At 42.0% G+C, this 24,521-nt stretch overlaps 1 protein-coding gene across 3 annotated transcripts in view; it reads left to right on the forward strand.

Moving 5' to 3' along the window:
- The window catches only part of CHRM3 (cholinergic receptor muscarinic 3), a 554,189-nt gene extending 531,293 nt beyond the window's left edge, over nt 1–22,896 (forward strand). For all 3 annotated transcript variants that reach the window (XM_069571618.1, XM_069571619.1, XM_069571620.1), the window contains one exon: nt 18,888–22,896. In XM_069571618.1, the coding sequence (XP_069427719.1) occupies nt 18,888–20,679 (1,792 nt within the window). In that variant the 3' untranslated portion in view covers nt 20,680–22,896. The remainder of the gene's footprint in view (nt 1–18,887) is intronic.
- Nucleotides 22,897–24,521: the final 1,625 nt, after the last annotated feature.

The following is a 24,521-nucleotide window of genomic DNA, read 5'->3' on the forward strand; positions in this document are numbered from 1 at the left end:
ATCTTATTATCATATCTTATTTAAATATTTCCTGGAATCAGTTTTCACTTAATCCTTCTGTATGTCTTCTTCAGTGGCCATGGATAGCCTAACATCTGGTCAGCGGTGTTCTTTAAATAAATTGCATAATTGTGGGCAGTTCCTTCAATTTCCATAGGTCTGCTTACAATAGTTGCAGATCTCATATCATGTGAAAACCACATTACCATTCACTTCCAGATCTGTGATTAAGAATTTTAAGTTTGCTGAACCTCACATTCCTTCAGGAAATACGGTAGACACCTGCCTGCAGCTGGAGATAGCACCATTCATTTGTCACAGGTATGCTGTTGCAGTCGAGCTGGGCTCCAATAAGCCTTACTGGGCATCTGTGCATGAGATTGTACCAAATACAGGGAGAACACTGTCCCATAAATGTTGCTTTGGCATGTTGTCGTTATCAAAATGACCTCCTACTTGTTATTCTTTATTATTCTCAGAGATACTAAATCCCGCAAATGTGATATTTGCATATCTTGATTTGTCGCTTTGTCCTTAAAGGACTTGCCTATGTGACTCACAGTGTTGTGGGATGGGTCCTCTTACTTCTGGCTGTGCACTGATACCAGCTTACCATCAGAGGGAATTCACTCTTCCTTTTTTCCTTATTCTCCTCTTTTCTGATGGGATCATTTGATGGTATAGAGTGGGAACTCGTGGGTTCTCAAACAATCTAAAAAGCTGATTACGCCATCAGACGTCGAATTCCTTGAAATACGTTATACCTGGGCAAGCTGAATTTCCCTTCCTCACAACATCAGGATTTCCAGCCACTCTATTTGCACGTGTTTGTTGATATGTTTTTGGAGAGACTTTCATTACCTCTAAATATGAGAATACACTTATTGAGTACTTAGTTATGTGCAGAGGTTTCTAAACACTCAATATCAGAATCATAACTAGATCATCTCAATTTTTATTGGAATCAGGAGAAAATTTACTGTGAGTCTAATAAGGCAAAAACTTTTAAGTTCTTTCACTTGCACAGGACCCCTGGGGGAGAGAGGAGTGGGAGTGAGGGCATTTTATATTCGTCATTTTGTGTTATTTTTGTTAAAGGAGAAAAATACGTTTAGAAAAGCTCCAGTCTCTACAAAGTCTGCATTCTAGTTGGGATATATTGAAATATGAGTTTTATAAAAAGCCTGTTCTTATATAACCTGCTTTTAGAGATGAAAAATCTCCCATGGTGGCTCAGACAGTAAAGAATCCTCCTGCAATGCAGGAGACCTAGGTTCGATCCCTGGGTCAGGAATATCCCTGAAGAAAGGAATGGCAATCCACTCCAGTATTGTTGCTTGGGAAATCCCATGGGCAGAGGAGCCTGGTGTGTGATCACGAAGAGTCAGACACAACTGAGTGACCGACACATAGAGTTGAAAGTTTCTTGTTGCGGCTGTTGTTGTGTTGATGGTCATTGTGATGTATTTCTCTGGAGGCAGCTGCATTGTGATACCAACACTTGTAAATCATTAAGAATGGCAATGAAAAATGAACTGGATAAAGCTGAGACATGTCAATACCCTCACAAAGAAGCCAACCAGTGTATTAATGAGCTTCTCCAAACAATTAGTTTTCATCAATGACTTCCTACAGCCAGGTTTCCCAATGTGCTAGGATCAGGGGAAGAATGCAGTGATCTCAGTGTTGCTTCCCCTGGCATGTGACACTGACTCAGAGGTCTCAGGCCATCTTAGTGCTGTTACTGAGTCTAAGCCTATACTGCACCCTGCATGCAGGGCAGTAAACTGAGAGATGAGTTGTTGGGGCAAAGAACAGCAACTTTATTTGGAAAGCCAGCAGACTGAGAAGATGGTAGACTAGTGTCTCAAAGAACCATCTTCCCCAAGTTAAAACTCAGGCTTCTTTTGTACTAGAAGGGAAGGAGATGTGGTTCTTGCAGCTGTCCTTATAGGTCCAGCAACAGTGTTCCTATAAACCTCCAACAAGACAATTATTACCTTCTGTTCTCCAACTTTTTATCTCTATATGAGTGTAAAAATGTTAAACCTTTAAAGATCAAAGCCTTGAGAATGGATTGTCATGTATATTTCAGGCCGTAGGCAACATTCTTTAACAACAAGTGGACAGCCAACATTATATGGAATGTTATATATATGGTATTTATGGAGACATACATGCCATACATGGAATGGCACATAATAATCACATTGGTTATTATAGAACTGGCTATATCATTGACCATGTTGTAGACCCTGAAATATATCAGTCCAGCAGTATGCGTAGCTCTTCGCAATATGCAGCGCAATCCCCAATATGAACGTGGTATTCCATGCTAGGTCACTTAGATCTTGAAGACCTTAAAATCATTTGAATCTGGGGCTAGCAATTGCTAAAAGAATTCCTTTGGTGAATTATGGTCACCCCATTGTTGCATATTAATTCTATGAAGCGTTTGATGCATGTTATCAACAGTAAGATAGAGCTTATAATAATATTTACTACAGATGGGCACTTCATATCTGAACCACTGAGTTATATATGTGTGTGTGTGTGAGAGAGAGAGAGAGCTCAGTCATGCCTGACTCTTTGCAACCCCATGGACTGTAGCCCCCCAGGTTCCTCTGTCTATGGAATTTTCCAGGCAAGAGTACTGAAGCAGATTGCCATTTCCTTCTTTGGGGATCTTCTTGACCCAAGGATCAAACCCGCATCTCTTAAGACTCCTGCATTGGCAGGCAGGTTCTCTACCACTAGTGCCACCTGGGAGGCCAACACTTTTCTTATATTATCCCAGGAAAGAGAAACACAAGCCTCACCTCAAAGGGTGAAGTCACCTGTCCAGGTAACTTAGGTGTACATGGACAGCTTGCCATCAGGTGTATCTGTCTCCGAATAATCCACTGGCTGGATTGTATATGCATATGAGCCCCATTTCTTAACCTCTGGGAGCTTAGAGGCAGGTGGTGAGACATGATACTTTTGAACTCATCAGGGCAAGGTATTCTCATGTCAAGATCCTCAGGCAAGACCCGGGCAGCCAGTGTATCACTCAGAGGAAGAGCAAATTCCTTCTGAAAGTAATTCCAGGCACAAAACCACAATATTCAACCGGAAGTTATTTTTTGTTTGTTTTTATTCATAATCTCCAGTATAATTTCTTTTTTTCTTCCTGAATAAATCTTTCCATTTTACTGATTTCACACTTCAGGGTTTAATTTTTAATTCATGTTCCTCTGGTATTTTAGAGTAAGGATTCGCAGATTCACACCATTTTGTTGGACTAGCTCAACTTTCTTCCTTGGCCTCTTTGTTTTTCATCCCGTGGAGCCAGAATTAATAGTGATGTGAGCTTTAGTTTCCATTTGGGTTCAGGAAATTCAAAACAAGAGATCATTGTTTTCCAATATTTAATTATACAGGCTGTGCCAAAGTATACGTTTTATTATTATTTTATTTGAATTCTCACAGTTTCTGTTCTCATTGTTTCATTTTAAGAGATAGGTAGTACTTTCAATAAAAATAATCTCTTTTTCATACTTATATATCATATTTCAATAATTTCATTTCCATTTTATATTTTAATCAGAAACTGAAAATGCCCTTGGAGTTTAGTGTTTTAAGAAATTTTTAAGCTCTGAATCCATCATGTACTTTATCAGAGTACTTTCATATTTATTCATTTGTTTGATTTTATACACAATTTTGTGATGGGGGCTAGGTAGTCAATAGATAGGTCTTTTAAACACTGGTAAACTGAGGCTTGCCCTTTAAGGCCTTATAAAATTACAGTAGAGCTTATCAGGGGGAAATGAGTCAGATACTTACTATTTTATTTTTTACAGTATCTTAGGGATTTGTATTGGCTTCACTAAGACTCTACACTATTCCACTTCAAAGAAAGACTCTTCAGCAGACTCAGCATCTCATGCACTTTCCTGCCCTGAAAATTCTATTTGAGCCAAAAAGCATGAATCTGCAACAGCCCCTCATTACATTGTTTAGTTCGTTGCAAGTTAGGGGACATAATATACATTGTTTGGGAATAAAATTTGGGGTCAGATTTCCTTGCTTCACATCCTTAACTCTGCTACTGAGGAGCTGTGTGACCTGATTCGGTCACTTAACCTTTCTGTGCCTCCATTGTCTCATCAGGACGTTAAGTAAAAGACACTTAACTCACAGGGTTGTTGTGCAGATAAAGTTTTAATGTGTGTAAACAGAGAACAGTGCCTGGTGCATAGTGAGTGCTTAAAAATACACATGTGTAATTTTGTAAAAGAGCACATTTGGGAAGGACTTATCCATTTATCTAACAAATATTGACTTACTAAGTAAACGGTTGCCGCTGGTTACCTCAAGGGCGTGAGAATGAAAGAGGCAAGGGCAAGAGGACTGAATTTCTGCTTTATACACTTAGGTATTGTGTGGAAATATTGCTTGTTCATGACAAGTCCACTGCTAGAGTAGAGGTTAGGGATAGAAGCCAGCACACCTGCATCAGAGTAGCTGTGTAAACTCGGGGCAGGTTTTTCAACAACTTGTTGTATCAGTTTCTTCAGCTTCAAGTGGAAAGCCCAATAGTCTCCACCTTACATGATTATGGGGCTTCCCTGGTGGCTCAGATGGTAAAGAATTTCCCTGCAGTGCAGGAGACTCAGGTTCAATCCCTGGGTCAGGAAGATCCCCTGCAGAAGGGAATGGCTACTGAGTCCAGTATTCTTGCCTGGAGAATTCCATGGACAGAGGAGCCTGGCAGGCTAAAGTCTATGGGGTTGCAAAGCGTTGGACATGATTGATGACTAGCACTTTCACTTTCACGTGATTGTGCCGAGGCGTCAATGAGTTAGCACAGGCACATCACTTAGAAAAGCACGTGGCTCCCTGAGGGACAGATGTTATCACAATAGCAAAAAGCAAACAGCAAGAGCAAAACCTGCAGCATCCTGCGGTCATCATGATGCTTCTCCTCAAAGTCATAAAAAAAGAACTTAGAAAGCATGTCCCTGGAAGGACAAAAGAAACTGAAATTGTGATGTCTTGCTTTCATTTCCCTAGTCTCCTATTCTTCCCCCAATGCTTTTTTAAAATTGAAGTAGGGTGGTGGTTTAGTTGCTAAGTCGCATCTGACTCTTGCAACCCCACGGACTGTAGCCTGCCAGGCTCCTCTGTCCATGGGATTCTCCAGGCAAGAATACCGGAGTGGGTTGCCATTTCCTACTCCAGGGAATCTTCCCAACCCAGGAATCAAATCTGGGTCTCCTGCATTGCAGGCAGATTCTTTACCAACTAAGCTACAAAGGAAGTATTGTTGATTTAAAATGTTGTCTTAGTTTCCCACAATGCTTTTAAATCTCTTAACCATGCATAAAATTCTTCACTGAGTATCTAAAGCCATCTTGCTAGGTTTTTACTCTGACGAGTGGTAGAGTTTTTCTACTTTGTATTCTGTCTCCTTGTCCCCATCCTCCAATGCATCTTCTTCCGCAGAATTTGTTGTGATCTTCAGGGCTTTTTGCTTTCAAGTTATTGAGAGAAATCATGGTCACTATGTCTTTTTCTTGCCTGACTTGCTTTTAGAAGAAAAAGTATTTATTAATAAATATAAATAAATATTTTATATAAGATTAATATTTATATTAATAAAATTTGTTTTATATTAATAAAATAAATTTTATTGATAAAATCATGCATATCAAATATCCATCCACTAAGCATGTTATCTATTGAGAAGCCATTTGACTTTAATCACAATTAGAAGTTCTAAGAAAGACTTGGAAACTTGAAAAAAAGAAAGGAGGAAAGAAAAGATGTTATGGGGAGGGAGGTGGGAGGGGGGTTCATGTTTGGGAACGCATGTAAGAATTAAAGATTTTAAAATTTAAAAAATAAAAAACTATTTAAAAAAAAAAGAAAAGAGGAAAGCAAAAGTAAACCTTTGGTACTATCCCTGAAGATTTATAACCTAATAGTCAAATGAAAATATATATATACACAGAGTGATATTTCAAATATTTAAAAACAAGGAATGGCACATGTGGCTGCCAGTCCAAGTGGTCACCTCATCGTGGCCACCTTGTCGGCATATTCCAGGGTCCCCAGTTCTGAGTGTGAGGATGAGGTGGGAGAGGCAGAGTTTCCCACTTACAAAACATCTGTTGATGGCAGTTGTATTAGATGTTCACCTGTTCTCTCACTTAATCTGCTCCACAGCCATGCAGCAGTACTATTATTACCTGAAATCCATTGCTCAGCCATGCCCAATTCTTTGTGACCACATGGACTAACGCCAGGCTCCTCTGTCCATGGCATTTCCCAGGCAAGAATACTAAAGTGGGTTGCAATTTACTATTGTTGTTATTCTTAATGTTCTTTTGTGGAGACTGAGGATCTCAGAGCTTTTATCACTAACCAGAGGCACAACAACTGGTAAACAGTGAGCAAGGACTCAAACCCAGGCTGTCACCTTGCAGGAGTCCTAATGCCGTCAGGGTATGTGACAGGTGTGAAGGGTGTGAGGTCCAGAGTACATGCTCGAGCAGCAAAGAGGGATTACAATAATTGTGTATTATGTGAAGCTGGTTTTCCAGAGAACTCTGCGTTTGGACTGTGCTGACTGCCGGATGAACCTTGAAAGAGAGGGTGTGGTTACTTGGGAACCCGTCTCTCTTTCTCTGAGGTGGAAGAGGCTGACGTGTTCTGGGGTCAGTCCCAGCCAGATGCCACCATATCTAAGGTCACTTTGAGAATCCCAGAGTAGTTTCTCAGCACTCTCTACATCTGGAGCCCTGAGCCTGTTGCAGATACAATGTCTATCTCTTCCTTCCTACCTCCTTCACATTCTCCAGGCGTATCCCCTGAGCCCTTCTGTTCTTGTTCTTAGTTCGCCTGTCCAATAATGTTATCAATCTCAGTGATGATGCTGGGTGGAGGCAGTAGTTCTGGGTCTACTCTGGGAAAGAAATTATGCTGCATGTCAGAGTAAGAAGTCAAGTAGCAGAAGATGGAACCCCAGTGCAGTGAGGGAGACAGGTTGAATCACTGTGTGCTGGGATGGCAGGCTGTGCAGGGCATGCAGGACCACTGAGCGGTGGACTTGGCATAGGCTGGGCCATGTCTTCAGAAGGCTGTGTTCTGTTTTTAGTGCTTGGCAGCCTGGAGTTCATATTCCTCATATTCACAAAATAGCCTCGCCTTTCTCCCTGTGTGGCAGTGATTTTGTTTAGTTGATGGTGTCTCCTAGTGGTTCCTGGACAACAAGAACTCTGTCCCCAGTGCAAGGCCTGCAGTAAGCCTTCGGACACACTGACTATCTGAAATAACAGTGGAAGAGCTGCATAAATGAATATGAGATGCATCCTGGTGGGGAGAGGTGGAGAGTGTGATTTCCAGAGAAAGGAAATGGGAGCTGATTCGAGAAGAGACTTAGAGCTTGCCAGGTGTGTAAGTGCCAGGACGTTTTCCAGATTTTCCTGGCAAACGGAATGTGGCAACATCTTCTGCATCTCTTTTGTCTCTTTATACTAGAGTTTCTCAACTTCTACACTACTGACCTCTCGGGCTGGATGATTCTGTATTGTAGGGACTTGTCCACTGCATTGTAGGATGTTTATCAGCATCTCCTGGCCTCCACGCACCTTGTGCTGGTAACATGTTCTCCCCAAACTGTGACAAAAAATGTCCCCAGATGTTGCCAAATAGAGCAGAGTCACCCTGGTTTGAGGAATCAACCAACAAATGTTTTATGCTCAACAAATGCCAGCTCTTGTTAGCCTTGAGAAAAGCCAATCTATACAATCAAACAGTCGCAGAAAATTATTCAGTCTTAACCATTTTTTGAGAAACTTTCATGGACCCATCTGCCTATCCCGAGTGCTTTCTACTATCCTATCCAATCCTCAAGAATGATAATCCTCATTTTATAGATGAGAAAGCAGGATCAGAGTGCTCAGGCAGCTTGCCTGCGCGGCAGAATCAGTCTGTTTCTGGCCCTAAGGCACTGTTGCAGGACTCGTTACACTGTTCTCCACATGTCCTCTACTTCTGCTTTTTTGCAAACAGTCTTCTGTACATGGATGAATGAGGGGGTGGTAGTGCATACAGGCTGCAGTTTAAAAGGAAATCAGATGTGTGGTCTGTATTCAAATGCAAAACCAAATATCTCTGATAAATGTGGACCCTGAAAAAAAATCATAACTCCTCCAGTTTAATCATGGGCTGTGTGCTGAGTTGCCTGGTCGTGTCCAACTCTCTGCAACCTCATGGACTGTAGCACGCCAGGTTCCTCTGTCCATGGAATTCTCCAGGCGAGAATACTTGAGTGGGTTGCCATTCCCTTCTCCAGGAGATCTTCCCAACCCAGGGACTGAACCCAGGTCTCCCACATTGCAGGTGGATTCTCTACCAACTGAACCACCAGGGAAACCCCAAAAGTAATCATTAGACATCAACATCAAGCCAAAAGCATTTTCTTCCCAACTGTCCTTTCCAAATGTAAACCAAAATGTCAGAAATACTTAGCCCAAATGACGGTTTTCACTAAAAGATTTCCAATCAGGATTATTTCTACAATTATATTAGCTCCAATAGCATTACAGAAGCACAGTCTTTGAAGTAAATAGCAATGAATTTGCAGAATGTTGAAACCCTACTGAATGTATCTGCAGTCATAAAGGTTTGCAGCGGAAACCCATCCAGCAGCTGTACACTGTCCCTGTTTTTCCCTCAGAAAAGGACCACGTGGGGAGTGTGTGGACTCCAGTGGGCAAAGTGGGCTTACAGATATTTAAAAAGAACTTCTTCACCTATGTTTTCTCATTTCTTGTCATATCTCTAGAAGTTCTAACAACAGAGATTTTAGGCTTGGGAGTACTGAGGCAGACGACCATTAGTCCCGCTTAAGCTTTTGTTTTTGAGGTAAAATCATGTTATTTTAGTAGCAATTGCTATGCCTAGGCAGTGCTGATGCAAGAACTTTTCCAAGCATCCTTCATTTTTGTTGTCAAATTGAATAAAACCTATGAAAGGCGGCAACCAAGGGAAGCAGCACGATGCATCCACTTTTTGAAAACAAGCTTTGTCCTTTTAAAATGAAATTCTGTTCCAGTTTTGGCTTCTGAGATGTTCTGTTTGCACCAGGAGCGACTGCACCATATTAGGGCTCATCTGTCCTCCCTGCGGCTTGAAATGAATCACACGAGCTAAGTTCACAGAGTTTGATTCTGACTGTGCGCGTCTGAAAAGGTTGGATGCCCTTTAAAGACATGTTTGATTGCCGAGCGTGTGTTGATCCTGTTTGATATCCTCCACGGACTGCGTGACTGAACTAAGCTGAAGTTTCCCTGTCACCAGCCTGGGGAAACAGGCGGCGCTTTGGCGCCTGCAGGAGTGGTTGTTCTCCAAGTCAGCTCTGCCACCTAGTGGTCAGCGATGGCAGTTCCTGTGTGCGACCAAGTTCGCTTTGGGAAAAGTCATTTCAGTTGTTGAATACTGTGGTAATTGTGACAGAAAGCAGAGACACACTCTTAGCAAAGAAAGCAGTCCAAGAGAGACTCAAAACAAGCCCTGCAACATGATGTGTACTGGATTCCAAATATGGAAGAAGCACTAAATATTTGGTCTTAAAGAAAAGCATGTTGTGAATTGCAAAGATATTTTTGGTTTCCTCTTCATGATGAAAACAATAATAATAGTCGAACTCATTCAGACTTATATTAAAAAGTAAGTTACACATTTTTTTCTGAGTTCAGGAGGTTTAAAAATTGAGAAGCCTCAGTCTTTTTTTTCAGAATGAGCTGCCAGAATGGTTGGAGAAAATAAAGTTCGTCTCCTTGGAATCCATTATTTTAAAAGTCTTAAGGTTTATATTGGCCTTTTAGGATTCTCTAAGAACTTTCACGTGTGTTTTCATATCAAATATTTAAACATGTATTTTTTTTTTCATTTTTAAAAGTCATCTGTATATTTTACAGATGTTTAACCCCAAATATTTTTTATTCCACAAGTAGGGGGAAGGGAGGAAATTTCTTACGATTGTTCTTCACTTTCCCCTAAACTTAGTACTCTCAAATTGTTCTTTGATGTTTTCTCTTTCAGTCTTATTTTAAATTTAAATAAAAGATGTCAAATTATCCACTGCAGTGGTTTTCAAACATGGTTGATCATGACCCACAGTACAAAATACATCTCACCTCATGACTATGTATTGAATACGTGTGTGTGTGTGTGTGTGTGTGCACATGCTAAGCAGAACTTCTGTGAAACAATACTTAGGTCATTATGTGGTTCGTGCTCTGGTATATCCTATTCAATTCTATTTATTTTCTTGTTTATTCTCATGCTGGCCCACTTAATATTATAACTCCTGACTTTTTTAAAAACTAAGTGAATCCATTCTGCTTGTGCTCCTAGATAGAATGTAGTGAAAACGAGCTAGAAAAATACACACTCAGAGAGGAAATCAAGAACCATCCTGTATGTACAGTTGTAACTAACCCACATGAAAGAACCGTCCTCCACCCAGAATCCAAGAGGGCTCTCGAAGGTGTTGGTCTCACCCGTGGGCAGATCATGTTGTTTTGCACTCCTTTGCCTGGGGTCTGGGGCCTGGACCACTCCAATAGAAACGCTCTAAATGTCCCAGGACCCCAGTTACCAGCTCCCACCTGAACAGGGCAGGAACCTGCCATAGATCCCAGAGGGGACCTAGAGCCTGCCCCCTGCCCACTTCTGCTCCTACTGGATGACCCTGTTTGCCCTTACGCAGGCTGCACTCCTAGAATTCCTGCCTGGGACCACTTATAAAGTATTAAAGCAGTAGGCTTACAGGCATCTCTGGTCCCAACATCTGTTTATTCTCGAGCATTCAAAAGCAAAGTTTCCCTTAGCTCGCCTCCTCTCCGACAGAAGTCACTTCAGTGAGAATCGGCTCTGAACTCTCTTGACTCAAAATTTATTACCTATACAGCATATAAGCTGTTGAGTCAGGAATAGGAAGAGAGTATGGAGCATAGAAGTGATCATCTCTTCTCAGAAAAAGCACCTTAAACCGAAGACGTTAAGTCCAGGTTTATCATTGTTTCATTTGAGTCTCACGTAGAACCCCTGATTCTTAGAAAGTCACATGTTACTCATAAAATGATAGCTATACAGGAAGAAAGGGATTGGGTGACTGCCATATCTAATAAGGACTTTTATTAATATTTTATTATACTCCTTATGAACTTTTGATCAGGTTTTTCTGATGTCAAACTGTACACCAGTAAGACATCCTCCTAGAGCAGAACGATCCCTTTTAGGAGATGAATCTGGAACAGAGTCCAGAGAGATCATAGACAATGTCTCAGGTACAGGGACCTGAGTGAAGGTTGGGAGAAGATCTTTCTCATTTGCCTAATATTTAGGCCTCTATACCATCCCTTAATGCTCAAAGATCGATGTGTCTGCAGCTCAGTAGACCTTATCTCTAAAGCTCTGTCTTTACTAAGAGTATTTAAAGATCAATTGACCATACATACATGGATTTATTTCTGAGCTTTCTTAGCTTTTCTGGCTACATTAGTCTCCATTTAGGCCGGAAGAGGTGTATCTTGTTTTATTGTACTTAGCTTTACTCTTCTTCATAGATACTTCATTTTTTATAAATTGGAAGTTTGTAGCAACCATGCATCAATATGTCTATCAGAGTCATTTTTCCGATAGCGTTATTTTTCAACTGAGGTATGCACGTTGATTTTTCAGGCATAGTGCTAGTACACACAGTATCTGAAATTTTAAGTGGTATTAGATATTGAATTAATCTTGAATTATAAAAAGAACAATTACCACTGTTAAGTATGCCAAATAATTCAGATCAAAGATCACGTAACAGTTTATGATTCACAGGCTTTCTAATGACGAGACAAAAAGCCCCTAATGCCTGGAACACGAGGGCAGGTATTTAACAAACACATTATAGATAGCTGGTCCAAACTGTAGGTGTCTTTCCTCAATTCTTGTTCCTTTTATATTCCGTATTCCAACAAAGCATAATTGGACTGGAATAGTATACAATTTGTGGTGATCCTGACAATTCACAGAAATGAATTGAAAGAGAGAATTGGTCTCTGGCTGATTTCCAAAATTCCTACTTATATTCTTTACCATTGTATCAGATGAGCAAAATGAGTTGATATTGAATTTAAACATAATGTGTTACTTCCAGGGAGCAATTTGACATTGCCTAAAAATGATGTGCTTTTGAAAATTATTTTATCCATGTCCTGGTTCTCATCTAAGGTGTGAGTCCATGGAAGGCAGAGCCTTGACTTATTGAATTCAGTAGCGCTGATCTTAATGACCTAAAGCTAGTAGTGGTCCAGTGAAAAGTGTTGATGTTGCGCATGACTGTTATGTTAATAAAGACTCTTTCAGGTGCAGCTGCCAGTAACCTTTCTCAGGCAGACCAGACAGCAAAGGAAGTGGTTAGCTTATATAACTGGCAAATTCAAAGCGGTGGGCTGACTTCAGGAATGGCTTGATCCAGGTTTGAAAGGCCACCATGACCATCTCTGTTCCCTCACATTCCTTCCCGTCTCTCTCCTTCAATATGTTTAGGTGCTTCACCAATTTTTCATGTGGGGTATAAATAGTTAGCAGCACCCAAGAATCCCAAGGAACAGAGAATTACCCTCTTTCTTGCCAGCATCCCTATCAATTCCCCAAATTTATTCTCACTGCTCCTGTTTGCATGTTCTTCAGGCCCATAACTAAGGTAGAGGAATCAGAACCATGTGATTGATGCCCATCCAGAAGTATGTTCTGTAGATGACAGGCCACTTCCTAAAGAAGGACTGAAGGAAAGACAAATAATAGACATCCATTGCATGGTCTTGATAAAAAGCAAAAAAAGAGAAAGAAAGAAGACTGATATACTATCTTTTTTATATAAAAAGATATTACTGGGATTATTAGCCTCAGTATTTATTTATAATAATATCAGCATGGCACAAGTGATGAAAATAGTTCTGCAGGATGTGATCAATTCCATATGACATGGGAGTGGAAACAGTATTTAAGGCACGTTAAAAGGTGCTGTAGAAAGTTACATGAGATTCAGAGCACACCAGTGACTGGAGTGAGGTGGGAGTAAGATGAAGCAAGGAATGTAAAATCAGCTGAACACACCCTTGCAGTGGACGAGGAGACATTCTTCTATATTTTTTATGCATGTGTTTTTGGCTGAGTGGGGTCTTTGTTGCTGCACTGGCTTTTCTCTGGCTGTGGCTAGCAGGGGCTGAAACTCTCCACTGTGGCACAGGCTTCTCACTGCAGCAGTTTCTTGCTGTGGCGTGAGGGCTTCAGTAGATGTAGCATGTGGACTCAGTAGTTGCAGCTCCCAGGCTCTAGAGAACAGGCTCAGTAATTGTGGTGCACAGGCTTAGCTGCTCTGTGGCGTGTGGGATCTTCCCAGACCAGGGATCGAAGCCATATCTCCTGCATTGGCAGGCGGCTTCTTAACCACTGAACCGCCAGGGAAGCCCTGACGAGGGGGCTTAGCTGCTGTGTTCAGGAAGCTGTGGAGTGAAAGGTGGTGGGAATATAAAAGCTGTTCAGAGAGCACAGATCTTCCTCAACTTATGATAAGGATACTTCTGATGAACCCATTGTAAGTTGAAAATGTTGAGTTGAAAATGCGTGTAATACACCTAACCTACCTAACATATAGCTTAGCCTAACCTACTTAGGGGGTTCTTTGGTGGCTCAGAGGTTAAAGTGTCTGCCCACAATGCGGGAGACCCGGGTTGGATCACTGGGTCCGATCCCTGGGTCAGGAAGATCCCCTGGAGAAGGAAATGGCAACCCACTCCAGTATTCTTGCCTGGAGAATTTCATGGACAGAGGAGCCTGGCGGGCTACAGTCTACGGGGTCGCAAAGAGTCAGACACAACTGAGTGATTTCACTTTCACTTCACTTTCAACCTACTTAGGACACTCACTCACATGAGCCTATAGTTGGACAAAAACACCTCATACAAAGCTTATTTTATAATGAAGTTGAATGGTTCATATTACTTACTGAATACTGTACTGCAAGTGAAAACCAGAATGGTTGTCTGGGTACAGAATGGTTGTTAGTATGTCAGTTGCTTACGCTTTTGATCATGCGGCTGACAAGCCTGTGGCTCTCCACCACTGCCTAGTATCATGAGAAAATCCCATAACTCATATCACTTACCTGGAGAAGACATCAAAATTCAAAGTATGATTTCTGCTGGAATGCATATCACTTTTATACCATTATAAAGTCAAATATCTGAGGGTTGTCTGTATATAAAAAATTAGCAAGGGTATGGTGTCTGAAAAAGAGAAATGGGGAGTAAGAGTGACAGAATAAAAACAATCTTTATCTGAACAAACGTAGTGGAGGACTTTGGAGAAGCATCCTCAACCCCCTAATAGAAGAGTGGTCATTAATTTCTGAGGCAGGTCATTGAGCAAAGGTGTCTCACTAAAGACAAGGCTGATCTCATATATGTAGCTGTAGGTGGGGTGGAGGAGATACCAAAGCAAACACCTTTAGAACTATGCCAAATTGGGATCTGCATGGAGAAGGGAGAGCATATTGACTTTCCATATATGTACCTTGGAAAGTGAAAGCAGAAGTCGCTCAGTCATGTCTGACTCTTTGTGACCCCATGGACTATACAGTCCATGGAATTCTCCAAGCCAGAATATTGGAGTGAGTATCTGTTCCCTTCTCCAGGGAATCTTCCCAACCCAGGGATTGAACCCAGGTCTCCCGCATTGCAGGCAGATTCTTTATCAGCTGAGCTACCAGGGAATCCCTATATACCTTGGAAGAAATCATAAATGCTGTTGAGTACCCCAAACAGCATGTAGCCCTTCCTAAATATGGATATCCCTTTGAGAGGGAGCTAGAGATATAGATGAGCTGACAGCACCTAATAAAACCCAGAAAAGTAAAAGGAAATGAAGGAAAAAAAAAACCAAAATGCAGCAATTACCTGTCATTGGAAATTGACAATCTGCAGTGATTTTGGAGCCCCAAAAATAAATTCTACTATTGCAAATGGTGCTGAAATGAATGCATCTAATTGTATTTGTGAATGTATAGGTGTGTGGGCTTGCATATGTCCAGCCATATATGCATACACATGATACATATATACCACATATAGTCACTTTAAATAGTCTTCAATTAGACTTTAAAGAGATATATAATGAATTGCACCCAGTTAGGAGGGACAAGTTAGGAGCCTGGGGGGCTAGAGTCCATGGGGTGACAAAGAGTCAGACACGACTGAGTACCTAAGCCCAGCACAGTTATGTGGATGACCTGATGGTGAGGCAGAGGAATACCACAATTCAACAAAGAGGCAATAGGCTCAGATTACCTGGGGATGAATCTCTGTCCCTTTACCTTTACTCGTTAGCTTGATTCTTAGACAAATTGCTTAACCATCTGGGTCTCAAGTTCCTGTTAAAAATGATGTTATTTTTAAAATTAAATAAGATAGTGCATATGACAATTTGCAAAATGTGTACCATGTAGAAAGTGTCTAATAAATATTTCCTTCTATCATTTATTATTGCATCAAGTTGAGCTCTATGACCACCAAAGCAAAGTAAATTCAATGCAACATGTACTATAAGCAAGCTCTGGTCTAAGTACTTTCAGTTCAGTTCAGTTCAGTCGCTCAGTTGTGTTCAACTCTTTGACCCCATGGACTGCAGCACGCCAGGCCTCCCTGCCCATCACCAACTCTCAGAGTTTACTCAAACTCATGTCCACTGAGTCAGTAATGCCTTCCAACCCTCTCATCCTCTGTCGTCCCCTTCTCCTCCTGCCTTTAACCTTTCCAAGCATCAGTGTCTTTTCAAATGAGTCAGTTCTTCGCATTAGGTGGCCAAAGTATTGGAGTTTCAGCTTCAACATCAGTTCTTCCAATGAATATTCAAGACTGATTTCCTTTAGGATGGACTGGTTGGATCTCCTTGCAGTCCAAGGGACTCTCAAGAGTCTTCTCCAACACCACAGTTCAAAAGCATCAATTTTTTGGCATTCAGCTTTCTTTATTGTCCAACTCTCACATCCATACATCACTACTGGAAAAACCATAGCTTTGACTAGACAGACCTTTATTGGCAAAGTAATGTCTCTGCTTTTAAATAAGCTGTCTAGGTTGGTCATAACAGAGAAGCATCTTTTAATTTTATGGCTGCAGTCACCATCTGCAGTGATTTTGGAGCCCAAAAAAATAAGGTCTGTCACTGTTTCCACTGTTTCCCCATCTATTTGCCATGAAGTGATGGGACCAGATGCCATGATCTTAGTTTTCTGAATGTAGAGTTTTAAGTCAACTTTGATGAGAGAGAAACTCTCTTGACCAGTTACCATTGGATTCTAGGTTTAATTTATTCCATTACACAAAATGTTTCATTCTCATTTCTCAGGGAGGAAACTGGGACTCAAAGAGGTTAAATAATACCCAAGATCTCACCCTCAGGAAGTTTTGGAACTAAGCTTTGAATCTATGCGTTTGGGACTCCAGAATCTTCCTGCTACTCCTTAAGCTGTTTCCATAAGGCGTGCCATGAACTCCTCTGAGAGCTGCCCCTGCCTGCAGCATCTAAAGGCTTAATTTGGACTCTTACTGCTTGCATGAGTCAACATATTTGCACTGTAAAGGTTTACAGTTGAACACTTTTAACCAAGAGCCGCAACACAGTAGACCGTGGTCTCAATAGATTTTTGTTGTGATTCTCAAATGTTGAATTTTTGGTATGACACTCATTGAGGAATGATTCACTGAATTAAGTCCACAAAGATTGGTGGTATAAGAATCCCAGAGTCAGCTGTGATGTGAAAGTACAAGCCTGGGGGTTCTAAGAGGATGAAACAGGTCTCAACCTAAGGCTTTTCCTGACAGTACAGAGGGTCTTACTAGAGATGTATTCATTATAACCATTCTTGGTCATTTATTTATTTTGGTAACAAGTGATTGACAGAACCAATTGCAAAAAAAAAAAAAGTGATACAAATGAATGTATTTACAAAACAGAAACAGACTTACAGATTTTGAAAAAAAATTATGGTTTCCAAAGTGGAAATGTGGGTGGGGCAGGGATAAATTAGGAGTTTGAGATTAATATATATGTATGGCTGCTGCTGCTGCTGCTGCTAAGTCACTTCAGTCGTGTCCGACTCTGTGCGACCCCATAGACGGCAGCCCACCAGGCTCCCCCGTCCCTGGGATTCTCCAGGCAAGAACACTGGAGTGGGTTGCCATTTCCTTCTCCAGTGCATAAAAGTGAAAAGTGAAAGTGAAGCTGCTCAGTCATGTCCGACTCTTCATGATCCCATGAATGGCAGCCTACAGGCTCCCCCATCCATGGGATTTTCCAGGCAAGAGTACTGGAGTGGGTTGCCATTGCCTTCTCCAATATATGTAGTACTATATATAAAATAAACAATCAACAAGGATCTATTGTATATCAAACAGGGAACTCTACTCATATTCTATAATTACCTCTATGTGAAAAGAATCTGAAAAAGAATGAATATATGTGTATGCATAACTGAATCACTTTGCTATATACCTGAAAGTAACACAGCATTGTAAATCAACTATAATATAAAATTAAAAAATAAAAAAGAACTAGGACTTCCCGCGTGGTCCAGTGGTTAAGACTCTGCTTGCAATGCAAGAGCTCCAGGTTGGATCCCTGATCAGGGAACTAGATCCCACAAGTCACAACTTTAAAAAAGATTCTGCAAGCTACAGCTGAAAAAGATCACATGTGCTGAAACTAAGACCCAGTGCTGCCAAATTAAAAAAAAATTTTTTTTCAAAGAACTAATTTTAGTTTTGCAACTGTTTATTGCATATGGTACTAAATGCTTCTTCATAACTAGAGATACCGTATCTAAATACTAGAAATATTCAGAACTGATTTGGTTCAGACTGTTAGGTTCAGAACAGTCTCGTCAGGGTTCTGCATATTATCAAGCAAAAGATAGCTGCCTTGTATACTGTTCCCAACCATTACAAAGAACCAGTACATTCCTTTTTCTAACTGTGTGTCAAAGAGAAAATATAAAGTGACGTGGCTATATGCTTACTTCCTCCCTTGCTGTTGTTGCTTATTCCACTGAGGCTTACATGGCTGGAACTGCCTTAGAGTTGCTTATGTCTAAAGCCTGGAATAGGTAAATGCCCATGTGGATAAAATGCAAATGAGTAAAAAAAAAATCAGCTTCTCATGCAGCATAAGAATAAAGCGGTGCTGGATATCATAATTGCCTCTACCATATTTCCCCTACTTTTCAAAATATGAGAAGGAAGGAAGTTTTGTTTGATAGCGCCATCATGTGGAAGTATTTGTGGTCTGTAGAAATGTGGAAAATGAGGAGAAAAAACACAAAGCTCAGTGCGTTGCCACCAGCTAATTGTGCTACCTCGAACAAATCAATCTGTGCCTGCCCTGTGCTCCTCACCTTGATTTAATTTATTTGTTTTTATCGAAATAAAGTTGACAGCTCATGACCTTTAAAATGAGAGAATGAACCTGATGTGCAGGTCGTCTCAGGTTCATGTTAATAGGGTGCCCCTGGTGGCTCAGAATATAGACTCAGCCTGCAGTGCAGGAGACCCAGGTTTCATCCCTGGGTCCAGAAGATCCCCTGGAGAAGGAAATGGCAACCCACTCCAGTATGCTTGCCTGGAGAATCCCATGGACAGAGGAGCCTGGTGGGCTACAGTCCTTGGGGGCACACACATCATCCAGTGATATGTCTTCCATGTCTTTTAGAGGATGCAATGCAGAAAACAAATCCAGTGAGGGCAGTAATGGTCCTGACTCCATCTTTTCTCTTTTCTCCCCAGACTATGTCAGAGAGTCACCATGACCTTGCGCAATAACAATACAACCTCACCCTTGTTTCTGAACATCAGCTCTTCCTGGATTCACGGCCCTTCGGATACAGGGCTGCCCCCAGGAACAGTTACTCACTTTGGCAGCTACAACATTTCTCGGGCAGCTGGGAATCTCTCCTCTCCAAATGGCACCACCAGTGACCCTCTCGGAGGTCATACCATCTGGCAGGTGGTCTTCATTGCATTCTTAACGGGCGTCCTGGCCTTGGTGACCATCATTGGCAACATCCTGGTGATAGTGGCATTCAAGGTCAACAAGCAGCTGAAGACAGTCAACAACTACTTCCTCTTAAGTCTGGCCTGTGCCGACCTGATTATTGGGGTCATTTCGATGAATCTGTTTACTACCTACATCATCATGAACCGATGGGCGTTAGGGAACCTGGCCTGTGACCTCTGGCTATCCATTGACTACGTGGCTAGCAATGCCTCCGTCATGAACCTTCTGGTCATCAGCTTTGACAGATACTTTTCCATCACAAGGCCGCTCACGTACCGAGCCAAACGAACAACAAAGCGAGCTGGTGTGATGATAGGTTTGGCTTGGGTCATCTCCTTCATCCTTTGGGCTCCCGCCATCTTGTTCTGGCAGTACTTTGTTGGGAAGAGAACTGTGCCTCCAGGGGAGTGTTTCATCCAGTTCCTCAGCGAGCCCACCATCACCTTCGGTACGGCCATCGCTGCCTTTTATATGCCTGTCACCATCATGACTATTTTATACTGGAGGATCTATAAGGAAACTGAAAAACGTACCAAAGAACTTGCTGGGCTACAAGCCTCTGGAACAGAGGCCGAGGCGGAGAACTTTGTCCACCCCACGGGCAGTTCTCGAAGCTGCAGCAGCTATGAGCTCCAGCAGCAGAGCATGAAACGCTCAGCCAGGAGGAAGTATGGACGCTGCCACTTCTGGTTCACGACCAAGAGCTGGAAGCCAAGCGCTGAGCAGATGGACCAAGACCACAGCAGCAGTGACAGCTGGAATAACAACGATGCTGCCGCCTCCCTGGAGAACTCCGCCTCCTCTGACGAGGAGGACATTGGCTCAGAGACCAGAGCCATCTACTCCATCGTGCTCAAGCTCCCAGGTCACAGCACCATCCTCAACTCCACCAAACTACCTTCATCAGACAACCTGCAGGTGCCGGAGGAGGAGCTGGGGACGGTGGGCTTGGAGAGGAAACCCAGCAAACTTCAGGCCCAGCAGAGCATGGATGATGGAGGCAGCTTTCAGAAAAGCTTCTCCAAGCTTCCCATCCAGTTAGAGTCTGCCGTGGACACAGCCAAGGCCTCTGATGTCAGCTCCTCAGTGGGGAAGACCACGGCCACTCTACCTCTGTCCTTCAAGGAAGCTACACTGGCCAAGAGGTTTGCTCTGAAGACCAGAAGCCAGATCACTAAGCGGAAACGGATGTCTCTCATCAAGGAGAAGAAAGCGGCCCAGACCCTCAGTGCCATCCTGCTTGCCTTCATCATCACCTGGACCCCCTACAATATCATGGTTCTGGTGAACACCTTTTGTGACAGCTGCATCCCCAAAACCTATTGGAATCTGGGCTACTGGCTGTGCTACATCAACAGCACCGTGAACCCCGTGTGCTATGCCCTGTGCAACAAAACATTCAGAAACACTTTCAAGATGCTGCTGTTGTGTCAGTGTGACAAGAGGAAGAGACGCAAGCAGCAGTACCAGCAGAGACAGTCGGTCATTTTCCACAAGCGGGTGCCTGAGCAGGCCTTGTAGAATGGGGTGCGTTCAATAGCCGTCACCATACGCACACATCAACCCACAAACCTTAGGAGGGAGTAAGGCGAGGGTGGGGGTCATCTCTGGCACTGATAAACATGTTTTTATCACCCAGACGTGAAAGAAGCTGCCTGTTTCCCGGTCCATTAAATAAACCCATTTTAATATCAAAAGTCAAATACCTGTTCAGCCAAAAATAAGTAAGCTTATTACTGAATATGAAGGAATTTATTCTGAAATAGACTTTGGTTTTTCTTAAAGAGAAGGAAATAATTTTTTTCGTAGCAACTACACACCCAGATTGGTCTGCCTGGGTCTTTTAATTCCCATTAGCTCTGGAATCCCTGTGAGCATAACTAAATGGCCCAGTTGTCACATGCTCTCCAAGGATCCCCAAAGTGTCCATTGGATCCCACGTGGAACACATCAGGCTAGTGAACCCATGGTTCTGAAATTCTTTCATACGTTGCAAAACCGCACCTCCTTGTCCCAGTAGAGCTCCCTGTCTTCTCATCGGTGTGTCATTAAACTCTCTCTGTGGACTTGATTCTTGCAAAGTACTGTTTTGTGCAGTTCAAGTTTCATACAAATAAAAGATATATAAGTATATATGTATATATATGTGTGTGTGTGTGTGTGTGTGTGTATGTGTGTGAATTCCACACACACACACATAATGTATATAATATAATGGGAATTAATGAACTGGCAAATTACTCCGGCAATAGATGCTTTCAGTAGTTTGGTGACTAAAGTTTCTCTAGGATCCTAACACGTCAAAGTGAAATAAACCCAGTAGTGTTTTGGAAACCAGGGCCGTTTTCCTGGAGAACAGGCAGCAGACAGTGTAGGACAGTCAGCCTAGTGAGTCAGATGAGCACCATGGTCTGACCAGATTCTGAGTAAGTTGTTGCCTTTGTTGACACCCTCAACAAAGCTAAATCAAATGGGGGCCCCCTCTGTGCCCAAAGAATGAGTCAATCCGTGGGTTTGAATTTAATGGTCCAAATCTGAATGTTTCCAACCAAAACCTTTGCTATCTTACCTGCTTAAAATTTAATAATAGTGTCACATTTGAATTTCATGCACAACATTATCTGGGGCAATGCAGAAGAGACCTCGTGAGGGTGAGAGAGGAACACAGGATTCGATTTTTTGCTACTCAGCATCTTTAAATGCAAAAGGGCTTAAACCTCTAGTCACTTTGCTGTGACCAATGCTTTCTGGTGTTCATTGTGTGACCTTCACCCAGAATAGGTGGGGGTTGGCAAGTCCCAAATCCTCGGAAGAAAGTATTACACTCTGAAAAGTATTGCTGCAAATTGATTTCTTTAGTACATTTCTAAAAAGTGGTTTTTGTGTTCTCTTCTGAATTGACCCAAATGCTAACTGTTCTGTTTGGGGGAGGGGAGGGGCGCTGCTGTGGCTGTCATCTGTGTTGCTGCTATAGTTGTTGAGGTTCCTTTTCTCCCTTTGTGGGGGCTGCGTGGGGAGTGGGAGGGGTGGGAGGCCGGGGGCTGAGGAGAAATCTTCTGTCTGTACAGGGTCTCTCTGTCGTGAACCCGGAGCCAGGCTAGAAGCTGCTTCTGTGTTCAGTGTGAGCTGGTGTTTACAGCAGATTTTGACAACAGTGGAATTGTACTCAGTGGTGTCTGTGTTCCTGAACTATTTAATTTCGTGTTATGTTTATAAGAAGACATATTTATGCATATTTCACCAAGTGTCTATTTAATGTTGATAAATATTACTCTTCAGTCTTCAGTAATGGTATGTCCCTCGAAAGTGATTGTTAAGGTCCACTTGAGCAATGAGTAGGGTATATTGTGCTTTCTTGTTGCTAAGAAGAGGAAAAAGTCATCCTGTTGGTGTCAGGAGGTACCTAACTCTGTCTAGGTAGTAAAAAATCAACTGCAACTTTACTGTAACGGTCTAATACTGTTCTAGTTAAACCTGATGGGAACTGATCAAAGCAACCCTCCACCAGTGTGTTTGAAATCGCATGACAAGGGGAAAAAAGCAAATCTGCATAATTGAAAGAGTGGTTTTTTTTGGCCCACATTTGACCAAAGAGTAAGAAAACACAGAGACTATTTTCTAATGTGTGTAGCAGACTGCAGAATGTTATGTTATCAACCTGTGAAATGTCTAGTGAGCAAGTGCATCTTTATTTTATTACTCACGTTGGCCTGGCACTAATAAATTTGTGAATGCTGATTCAAGTCTCCCTGTACATCAGTAATTCCCATTCTCTTTGAAACTCCTATCTTGCCTCCCTCTTGAAAGGCTGTTACCTGTATTTTAAAAAGATATAATTAAAATTAACACACGGAGAAACCCTAAGCTTTAGTGGAAATGTAAAGTTTAATAACAGGTCTACTTAAACATGATTGTTTCCTGAATCTTGTCCCTTTATGATGCTGATAATGGAAGAAATGAAAGACATCAGCTCTCTTTTTGTGTTACTGGTTTAATTATAGAATTATTTTTAAATCTCCTGTGGTTGAAAACTGCTTTTAAATACTGACTGACTCTGTTTAGAGAAATGTATGTCCCACTGACTCTGTTTACGGAAATGTATGTCCAACTCTTAGATCATGATCAGAAAAGGTAACTAAGAAAAATTATTTTGAACACAAAGAATTTAGAAGTATAATCAAAGATGTAGTGAAATGTTTAAAACTAGACCGTGCATTTCTCAAAGGACTTGTCACCAGCAAAGGTATTCAGCATTTACATAGGATCATCCCCAAAATGGGAATCAAATTGCTTCATTCCATAAGAATGAGGTTTGCAATTCATGATTATGTAAAGTTGAGAGAGTAAAAGAATAAAACCTAAATAAACTACATGTGAGGAATCTACCCCCACCCCAACATACACACACGTGTTCTTCCATTCTGTATTCTCCAGGGTCTACCAGTTGGATAAGAGAAGTGAGCTCTATGATCCTGTATTCCCCCTAATTCTGCCCTTTTCCCTGGTGGCTCAGATGGTAAAGAATCTGCCTGCAATGCAGGAGAACTGTGTTCAATCCCTGGGTCAGGCAGATCTCCTGGAGAAGGGAATAGCCACCCACTCCAGTATTCTTGTCTGGAGAATTCCATGGACAGAGGAGTCTGGTAGGCTACAGTTTATGGGGTCACAGAGTCAGACACAACTGAATGACTAACACTTTCACTTTTCACTTTCACTGCTCTCTTTTATCCATCACCTACCTGTGGCCTCTCTAGTTCTCTGTATTATCCTGAATCATCTTTGACTTCAAATCTAGCCTTGAGTCTCCAAATAAGTTCCATTTCTATTCACTCTTTCACATATAATAGTTCTAGATTCTGGTAGGGGAAAAAAAAGAAAGCATAAGCTTTAGAAGTTGCAGGAGCTAAAGATCTAGAAGGCATGGCAGCTTTCTCTGTCAACCCCCTCTGTGTACAGATATGCAAGTTCATTGCTCTGGGATGGGGTGAGAGCCCTTTGTGCATCACTTGTGAGAAGGTGGGTGCACAGCTCTGATGCAGTTAGCTGCCTCAGGTCTATCTTAGGAAGGGAAAGGACACCAAGGCTCAGGCACAGGGGAGAAGCCTGATGGAGACAATGTGAGACAGAGGCAGAGCCTGGGGATCATTCTGGGTGCCCCAAGACTTATCCAAGTAGAGAAGATTCCCAGATGGGGACATATAGTTGATAAACTGAACAGTTCATCACAGCAGCTTCAGAGGACAAGTGAAGGTCCTCAAAGAAGCTCTGAACTTAGCATGAGGAACCCTGAACTCTTGGCCCAGTTCTGTCAACAAGTAATTACGTGTCCTCTGCCATGCTTGTCACTTACCCTTAAACTCACT

The sequence above is a fragment of the Ovis canadensis genome, chromosome 25 (assembly GCF_042477335.2).
Source record: "Ovis canadensis isolate MfBH-ARS-UI-01 breed Bighorn chromosome 25, ARS-UI_OviCan_v2, whole genome shotgun sequence".
In the NCBI taxonomy this organism is placed as follows: domain Eukaryota; kingdom Metazoa; phylum Chordata; class Mammalia; order Artiodactyla; family Bovidae; genus Ovis; species Ovis canadensis.